This window comes from Pollachius pollachius (assembly GCF_949987615.1).
Source record: "Pollachius pollachius genome assembly, chromosome: 3".
In the NCBI taxonomy this organism is placed as follows: domain Eukaryota; kingdom Metazoa; phylum Chordata; class Actinopteri; order Gadiformes; family Gadidae; genus Pollachius; species Pollachius pollachius.
In genome coordinates this window covers 48,116,432-48,126,691 of record NC_136936.1, presented here as the reverse complement: position 1 = coordinate 48,126,691, position 10,260 = coordinate 48,116,432, and the positions used below count along the sequence as shown (strand labels likewise).

At 45.9% G+C, this 10,260-nt stretch overlaps 2 protein-coding genes across 3 annotated transcripts in view; one reads left to right on the top strand and one right to left on the bottom strand.

Annotated features, from left to right (window-relative positions):
- Nucleotides 1-5,025: 5,025 nt before the first annotated feature.
- On the bottom strand, nt 5,026-5,337 carry rprma (reprimo, TP53 dependent G2 arrest mediator candidate a; the record flags this gene model as incomplete). Its single annotated transcript, XM_079732358.1, has 1 exon — nt 5,026-5,337. The coding sequence occupies one exon, from the start codon at nt 5,335-5,337 to the stop codon at nt 5,026-5,028; it is 312 nt and encodes a 103-aa protein (XP_079588484.1).
- Nucleotides 5,338-7,164: 1,827 nt separating this feature from the next.
- Nucleotides 7,165-10,260, top strand: part of galnt13 (polypeptide N-acetylgalactosaminyltransferase 13) — a 36,985-nt gene continuing 33,889 nt past the window's right edge. For both annotated transcript variants that reach the window (XM_079731828.1, XM_079731827.1), the window contains exon 1: nt 7,165-7,622. The gene's annotated coding sequence lies outside the window, so the exon portion shown is untranslated. The remainder of the gene's footprint in view (nt 7,623-10,260) is intronic.

Here is a 10,260-nt window from a genome sequence, read left to right as displayed (position 1 = left end):
TCAGCCTATATATTAAATACAGATCAGTGTAGGTTGCAAGCTCTTTAAATCAAGGAGAGAGAGATGTCCGGTGCTAATGGGTTTATTTAACCTGGTGTAATTCAATGAAACACGCGTAGGTGTACTAATAAACATCACCAAGACAAGTAAAAAATCGATCAAGGAAATGGTTTATTTTAACGTTTTTAGATGCAAAGTCATCGTTCCTCACTCCTAAAACTGTAAAGCTTTCTGTTGGAATGTACATAAGGTATTTAAGGGGAATAACTTACGTAAATAATTTATATAACATATACCACGTATAAAATGTATGTATTGTATACAATGTATGTAAAGTACCCTGAGATCTGCAGAAAACGAACTCTATTGAAATATAAAATATCCATTATACACTTGAAAATGCATTCATAGTGTATAAAGTATGTGTCGTACATAATGTACAGATCTGATCCTTCAGATCTGCAGAAAACAGCCTCACTTGAAAGCCCAGACCTTACTGATGTGGGGTGAGACAGGGGAGACGCGGGGGGAGGGGGGGGGGGGGGGGGGGGGTCTGGGGAGAAGAGGGCTTTCCGGGAAAAAAAGCTATTACTTTGGCAGCAGCGGTGTATGCAGGAAGGCAAAGTAATAGCCTAGTTTGTGAGATGAGGCTGTGATGAGGCGGATGTGGCTGGTGGAGAGATAGAGAGAGAGAGATAGATAGAGAGCGAGAGAGAGAGAAAGAGGGAGAGAGCGAGAGAGAGCGAGAGAGAAGAGAGAGATTGCGAGAGAGAGAGGTGGATAGAGAGAGAGAGGTGGATAGAGAGAGAGAGAGAGAGAGAGAGAGAGAGAGAGAGAGGAGGTCAATAAAAACACCAGGGCTCTTAGAGGACTCAAATGGATTTTCGAGTCAATGCGCTATCAGTGTGACCCCCCCACTACGTTGAAACAACAAACCATCATTTCTCAATTTATGTGACGAAAATGAAAGAACATAGTACTCTGTGTGATGTGACCAGTATTGATAACTGCAGTGTTATATAGGTAATCTGTTGTCCAATGATCAGTATGCCCCAGATTTAAATGTATACAAGTTGATTATTGATTCATGATTGATTAAGTAATATTTGTACATACATGTATTTATAATTTCTCTTTTCGTCATACCCCACATACAAAGACACACACACACGCACAGAGAGTTATGGATCATGGTTCACATCCATCTCACAGCCACACGTGACCTGACGACAGTAGAGCTTCACACACACACACACACACGCACGCACGCACACACGCACGCACACACACACACGCACACACACCCACCCACCCACACACACACACACAAACACACAGAGACACACACAATGGATTGCACTGGGGTGAACAAGTGTGACATGGACAGCGTCGGAGCAGCGTGACTCACGCAGGCCTGGGGTAACAGCTGAGGCGCCCGTGATGGAATCACTCCCCTCAAACCAGTTGACTGATCGTCACAGTTGGAATTCCGTGATGACGGATGTTGTCATAGAACGATGCTAGCCACTGTTTATTGCAGGGAAGGTTTGAATCTTTCATGAAACTTTATGTTTTCCACGACGCGGGCTGCCATCTCCCCGCTCCCCCTCCCTTATGAATCCACACGCGCAAGCACTCGCGTACATATCCACGTCAAGGTCTGGCCTGGAATGGACTAACCACGAACACCAATGCATCAGACGCGTCGTCTCCTTACCACAATTCCCTCCAGCGTGATTATTTCACGCTTCACGTTTCATTGTTTTATTTCCTCTGGGTGCGACGGGGGAAGAGTTAACCGGCAGATCAAAGCGTGATTGTGTGAGGCAGCCATGCCGCTATTTGAAGCTTTCAGGCTCCATCCAGTCCCATCGACTAGGCCCCTCTCAGGCAGCCAATCACACGAGAGACGGCCGGGACCCCTGGGCCACTTTTAGTCCATAATCAACACCCCGCGGATGTCTGTGAAGCTCAGCTCTCACGTAGCAGCCAGCCAGTCACTCGTTGGTCCTTTGACCTGTGTGTATGTGTGTGTGTGTGTGTGTGTGTGTCTGTGTATGTGTGTGTGTGTGTATGTGTGTTTCATACAGACACATGCGTCACACGCAGGCTATCCTTTTGCCTTGTGTTGTTACCTGTCCGGTTCAAACTGGGTTTGATTCGGAATCTGTGTGTGCAGCGATACCGTGTGTTGATACTGCAACGTCACGATCGGGAAAATAGCATTAATGGAAACACACGTTTGATTGTTTTGAGGATTTGGCCCAGGCCTGGTGGGAAGAATCCTATTGGGTTTGTGGTATTGTATTTGGAGCGGCATGATTACATTCACGGCACACACACATGGGGAGATGGTGGGCCGGCCCCTTGGCTGAGAGCAGCAGACAGTGGAGGTCCCATGGACTGATCTGAGGACTATCTCCCCAGAGACTCTGGCTCCGAGTGAGGCAGGAGAGAGACGGTGATGCCAGCTGTCTGTCAAGGAACTGGTTCATACAGTTCACATTCACACACACACACACACACACACACACACACACACACACACACACACACACACACACACACACACAAACACACAAACACACACATGCAAGCATGCACCCGCGGGCGCGCAAACTCACACAAATACACACACACACAAACCTAGACAGCCATGACACACAGGCATGCGCGCGCACACACACACACACACACACACACACACACACACACACACACACACACACAGTTAATGAAAGGATTTTCCTCTAAATGTTTTCAACCGGGGACTAGAGACCCTTAAATGATTCAAATGCTGACATTTCCAGACTGAATAATTGTGCATCAGACACAATAAAACACATGTTCAAGGGTATGGTGGCAAAAGGAAGATTTTTCCCTGTTAGATATTAAAGTGTCAAGACATTTCCCCTGCGTTCTGTTCCAGTATTATGTGTTAATGTCAATGAAGAAAGTGTGGATACTGTGTACAGATAATAATCAGGAGTTAGGATGTCATTTAGCCATCTTTACAGGGCAACAATGTTGTGATTATGTCTGTTGATGAAGGTGGTTTTTAGTGCATATTTCCTCTTGCATCAAGCATGAATACAACCCCAATGCACATGCTAATGCCAAACTCGTCATAGTATTGCTTCAATGAATTGAATTACTACCTCAAGGACTATACTATCTGAAGTGGTTGGCAATACATGAGCGAGAAAATTGGAGATAATAATTATGGACCCTTGGGTCTCCGCTTGAACAAAAACAAATAAATCACTGTAAGTCAGATTTGTCGTTTTTCCCGGGCTCGGCTGTGTTTTCAGTGTCGTGGGAATTGCAAGACTTCTCTTTTTTTCCTAATCAGTCACAGAGGCAAGAAATGAAAAAAACGAAAAATGTACATTACATAATTTAATGTGCATCAATAAACATATTGTTTCATTACATCTTTTGAACACGGCATGGCTTTGATTCAATGATCGCCACATACTGCTGCAGTCATGCATCAGTGGCATCTTAAAACACAATGTGCTGTTGTTAACCCTTAACTCTGCAGAACACACGCAGGGGGGACGTTTAAAAGAGGGAGAGACTACGTTTTAAACTATCTGGTTACACCTAGGTACTCGAGAAGGCTATTTTTGGGGACAACGTTCTATCCATTCAATTGAATTGATGACTATGAATACAAGGCTGAGGTAATCAGTATAGTCGAGGCAATGGGCTTGGCATCAATCACAGCCCACCACACTTTAATTAGCAGACTGAAACAGCCCATGTTTACGATGCTCTGGGAAACAGAACACATTGATCTGTCCCTCGAACACCAAACACAGTGAGGAGGGATGGAAAATAATTTGTGAAATTGTCAGGGGGCTGTTTTGGGGGTATTATGTGCAGGATCGTTTTTTATTTTTAAATGGAGTGTTTCGATGGTGTTATTTTCCGTGCACAGGTGGGCCCGTTTTAGACAGGAATATATCGGGCAATCGTTATATCCTCCCGGGTTAGGAAGTCATTTGAAGCTTCCGTCATCACCCCGGGAGGCAGTGTGAGCCACAGCAGAAACACTAGAGAGAGAGGAGAATATGAACCGCAACTCTCCTCTGAGATAGGGGATTCATTATATGAAGACAAATCCAAAGCCAGAAATGAAAGGTATAAAAAGTGTGAGACACAAAAAACATTTGTGTCGTGGGGGGTTTATAACAGTTGATTCCCAGTTCTATACCAGCATTAAATAAGATGAAGTTTCTCCCTTGGTATGACCCGATGGATTACAACAGTATTACATAGGCTACTGGATGAATCCTGGCTGATATTTAAAACCGGATAATTCTCGTCAACAAAGTGCATGCTAATTGAGATGAGAACAGAGGAACGGGCCTAATTGGATGAGAACAGTGCGAATCTCTAGAGTGGCAATTAATGTTTTGGAAATTGAAAACTGTGACTAATTACAATATACTCGAAATGTGCTTTGAAAAAAACCGGGAGTACAATTTCTTAATCGTAATTAGTAGATGGATAAACAGAGTAGGTTAATTTTGACAAAAATGCTTTAATTAAAGTAAGAATGTACAGCAAAGAGAGGCACGGCTATCTTAATTGACTGAGCGGTTCGTTTTCATTAGGAATGTGATTACAGCGCATACAGTGATTAAAATTCTGCATTTGGTATGCAAATAATAGACACACATGCAACACATTCATTCTCCATCGCCTGTGCAATTTCGTGAAAAACATCCCCCCCTCAACTACTGCTTCAAATACATCACAGCGATTGCGAATACTTGGATTACAAAAGAAACTGCCTTAGGGTGGGCTATGGTTCCACAGTTTAGCCTCACTTCTAATACCTTTACCTCAGTCACCAGCGGATTCAAATCCCACTCATAACGTGACCGTTTCACGTCCGAAGTTCTTAAATAAATCCAGAGACGTCCGTCTGCCTGAACATCCACTGTTCTCAGTAAGTGGCGCCAACAGTCACCAGTCACTGCGCCATTAAAGTTTCATGACCCCCCTGAGTCCCCCTCAGTACGCTCCCACAATGACCGCTTCCACCTCTTTGGAGGGTCTCCGGTCCGTCACCAGGAAGTTGATCATCCCCTCGGACTTGATGAGCAGGTTACATCCCAGGAAGAAGATCCCGAAGACCACGGTGAGGGAGAGCACGCACATGACGGCGATCTGCACCACCCTCATGATGAAGAGGCTCCTCTCGTCCGGCGCGGAAGACACCAGGCCGTGGTCGGTCACCACCGAGGAAAAGTTGCAGCAGAAGAAGTCCTCCGTCTTGTTGAACAACCCGCCCAGGTCAGTCTGGTTGAATCCGGTCGAATTCATCGCCGCTTCAGAAGTTGAGGATGTCAGAGGAGGGAAGAAAAGGGGGTGGGAAAAAAAAATCCAGGGGAAACACTCCCAACACCAAACTAAACTGTGATTTTAATAAGGAGACGATCGAGGGAAGGAGCCCAACACACACACACTCACACACACGCACGCACACACACATACACACCCACACACACACAGGACAAGGATTGAGTTGAGTTGCAGAAGTTGCCGGTTAGACTTTCTTTTCGGGTGAGGGGTCCTCTGTGGTTGATGGGCTTGCTTTGGCGTCGCACCACTAGATGTCTCGTGTAACCCGTGGCTGGTTTGAGTGCTGAATGGGAAGAGCGACCCGCGGTTCTTATAGCCTGCTGTACCTGGGGAGGGCGGACCGACCCACCGCGCCGGGAGGGACGGACCGCACAGCAACAGCGCCCCCAAAAGACCGTCATATGGATATCACATTTCACCAAATCACACCCACCTACCTGTTTGTCTGTCTGTCTGTCTGTCTGTTTGTCTGTCTGTCTGTCTGTCATATTATAACAGTTGAACCTTTATACAGTCTAAGGGTTAAAATGACCTGAATATGAATTGACTCTTTATTTTAAAGCGGCTGCATATAATGTCATTAAATGCAAAGTGCCAGGTTATATTCTGTTTTATGAGCACTTAGGTAGTGCATGTCTATATCGCATGTCATATGTCTTTGACCCCTAGGTGGCGGCATTGCACCGCATACCAATACATATTTACTGTGGCTGTACTTGAGGCTCAGTTACAATGTGTAGCAGCAGACGTGTGATTGTAGACTGTTACGTCTCATACGGACAAGTGCCTTTCACACACACACACACACACACACACACACACACACACACACACACACGCACGCACGCACGCACGCACGCACACACACACGCGCGCGCACACACACACACATGGCAGTAGAGCTATCTGTTTAGAACATACGTTCTGAAAGGTATATTGTTACAGAAAGTCATCCATACTGAGGTGACATTATTTATGATGTGTGTATATATATATATATATATATATATATATATATATATATATATATATATATATATATATATATATATATGTATATTCTCACACACACACACACGCACACACACACACACACACACACACACACACTCACACACGCGCGCGCGTTATCTTTGCCTTTCCTCCACGAATAGATTAATCACCCGTATCCCAACGAAAATTCAAACAAACCAAAATGCATTCTTTTTTTACATTGACCCATCGTAGTTGAACGTAGTGCTGCATTGAGCAGCTGCGGGACAAATGCCTCCATTTACCAAAGACCAATGACGACACACATGGAGAGGATCTCCTGATCGACGCGGCTTCCGACCAATCACAAACCAGCACACGGAGACACGGGTTGTAGGTTGCGCTAACCTCGTTCCCAGGCGTTCTCATCTCGCCTGGAACTGGGATGCTCAGTATGAGCGTTATTGGCGAGAGAGAGGGCGGGTTCTCTCATCTACTCTGGTTTAGCCATAGGGGTTTAGCGGTGAGAGATGAGGAAGAGAGGGAGGGACTTCTGATAGACAACTATTTGTTTCCGTCAAACGTTACGGATATTACATTGTTGATTTTTTCGTTAAAACACATTTTTTATTCTCCTTGTCGTTGTCCTTCATCTTGCCATGTTTATATTCTTCTAGCTCCGGGGACTGTTGACAGTGCGTACACAGCTCATAGGACACCAGGAGACCGGATATTGCGTTGCGGGAGACCGGGATAACGCTACAATTCAGGATCCTCTCCCAGCCTAGAGGTTGTAGGTTGTGCAGATGTTAGATTGCGCTAAAGAGGAGTTCCGCGCGTCTGGCCGTCTGGCTGTAACACATCATATTCTGTCGGAGGACAGGTGGTGCACACATAGACATGTTGTTGCTGCATATCAATTGGGCCCAAATGAAAAGATGAAGCGGCATCCGAAACTCACCAGGACGTGTAGGTTTGCGTGACGGGGGAGAGACTGCATAACAACTAGGCAGCAATTTAATTGAGTCGTCTAATAACGGTGGGCATTATGGACGCTATAACGGGACCGCTGCCGTCTTATTGATTGTGGATCGCTCGGTGTTGAGATGGGCTGCAGGCAGTGCACTTGAAATAAAAACCCGTCTGCAGGACTATCTGATCGTTTAATTCGCACGTAATGTGTATTCTTGGGTAATGTCTCTTATCACTATTCAACACGTTGCTGGCAAACAAGGCTGGAATGGGTCCATGTCTGAACTGCGCCTATAATTTCTGTAAGTACATCATCGTTCATTTTAAGTGTTTATACAGGTATGTGCATGAATTATTGTACCAATCTGGGATCTGCATTAATGTTGGTTGTTTACATTACCATTTGGTTTTAATGCATGATGAGCGGGAGGGACAGGGACAGCACATGAGCCGTAATAATTCAGGTTAACCGTCAAAGTCTAAGAACCGTTTTTCTCTCACAGCTGAATGAAACAATGTTAATGTGCACAGCACAATCGTCCTACTTCCAGTGGACCCTTAAGTTTTGCAAAAGGGAGGCCTACTCGATGGACATTAATAATTCGATTGAGTGACATTGTTGATTGCCTTGCGTAGCTCGTACCTTAAAGAGTAACGTACTGTCAGAGAAGAATAGCTTAGCGTAACCTAACTTATCCGGATCATGTCCCGTTCCCCGCATGTCGGCCGAGAGATTAAGACAGGCAGGTAGTGAAGAGGTTAAGCTGATCAGCCCTGGGTGGCTTTCTTATACTCGTCTGTTCTGGGTTACACGAGAGATAAAAAAAACAACACAACATGTCCCATAGATGGATGTGTGTATACGTGAATGTGAATGTGGATGTGGTAGGATAGTTCTCTGTGTGTGTGTGTTTTTTTGTACATGTGAAGGTGTGTAAGTGAATATGTGTGTATAACTGAACGTATGTACAGTGAACATGTTTGTATCAGTGAATGTGTGTAAAAGTGAATGTGTGAGTGTATAAGGCAATGTGTATGAATAAGTCAATGTGTTTATGTAAAAGTGAATGTGTGTCGAAGTGAATGTGTGTGTGTGTGTGTGTGTGTGTGTGTGTGTGTGTGTGTGTGTGTGTGTGTGTGTGCGTGTGTAAGTGAAAGTGCGTGCAACTCGTTTACTGAAAAACAAACCCTTCATCCAAATAGTGTTAGTGTCCAGGGTGGTCCTTGCCGTCTCTCAATGTCTCCAACCTAGTTGACCAGGGGGTGCAGCAGGTATACCAAGCCAGTCTAGGACTGTCACTCAAGGTTATTCAAATCTACCCCCGATCACAAAGCCACGTTATCAATAACCCAAGTCAAGGCGAACCGAACCCTTTTACATCCGTCTGCCAAAGTGGTGGCCGACCAGCTCGCTCGGAGACGCTGTTCATAAATGCAGGTTTCTGAGGCCACGTGCGTGTCGTGGTGTTTGTGTCGATGGGTGTGTGTGTGTGTGTGTGTGTGTGGGGGGGGGGGGGGGCGGGGGGGACCATGTGGTTAGTAATGGATGTAGGGACCTTGTGTTAGATGGGAAATATTCATCCGCTCTGAATAATGAGCCAGACTGCCGGTGAGAGACTGTGGGAGCTGGGAGCTGCCTGCGGATTGGTTGAGGGCCTCGTGGTCAGGCCGCAGTAGTAGAAGATCGACCCAGGAATATACCTTTCTGTATCTGCGGGAAAACGAAATGAAACAAACCACAGAGACACAAGGCCATTTTTGGTATTTTGCTCCAACATTCATCCATAATCTGGGGGCAGTTGTATTGATTTCTGTGTGTGTTGATTCTGGTGGCGTGCAGAATTGTCTGTCAGTTGGAGGATTGGCTATTTGGAAAACACAAGCTCATCATTCCTATCAAGTATTGAGAGAGAGGCTTTACCGGACGGACTCATTAGCCCAGGAGTAGCCATCGGAAGAGACTGAAGACCGAGAGTCTGGTTCCCCTGTCAACGGGTGCTGTGGTCAGCTGTTACTTGCTTGGTAGATTAACAGGTATAGAGCCAGACAGACAGGGAGATTCTCACAGTACATAGACAGAAATCAACATAGACAAATAGACACAGTCGCACGGTATAAAGACAGGTACCATATAGCCAGGCAGATTTTCACAGAACATAGACAGACAGGTACAAAGACAAATAGACAGACTTGCACAGTATAAACAGCCAGACAGATTTTCATAGACAGGTACATAGACAACCAGACAGACAGGTAGACAGACTGACAGATATAGTAGACAGATATAGTAGTCTAACAAACATATCCTCTGCATGTTACGATACTACCTTCAGGTTTCATTTTCATCTCATCGCCAAAGCAACGTTTTTTTTTTTGTAGACGAGCCCGCAAAACGCAAACACTTATCTAAACGCCTCATCGGAACCTGGGATGGCGTCCAATCGACGCAGTCCGTAGCCTCCACCTGTGTTGATTGGACTGTGCTGATTGCTTATCTCTCGCTGGGCGGCTGTGAGGCCCGTCAAGGTGTCCATCTGCGGCCTGTCTGGAGGAGCCGGTGAAAGCTGTTGTGCTGGGGCCCTGATTATCAGCGGCGCTGGGATCAAACGCGTGCGATGCAGCTGCGCTCAGGCAGCCTTGTTGTTCAAATGAGATAACAGTCTAGCCCAGGGCTGAGCGTCAGTACCGGGGATAGACGGTGCAGGCGCAAGAAAGCCCAGAAGATAGAGGTGTGTGTGTGTGTGTGTGTCTGTGTGTGTGTGTGCGTGTCTGTGTGCGTGTGTGTGTGTGCGTGCGTGTGCGTGTGTGTGTGTGTGTGTGTGTGTGTGTGTGTGTGTGTTCGTGTGCGTGCGGGTGTGTGTGTTCGCGTGTGTGTGTGTGTGTGTGTGTGTGTGTGTGTCTGAGAGAGGAGTGCTGTCAGCCGGTTCTAGACTGAGGGAA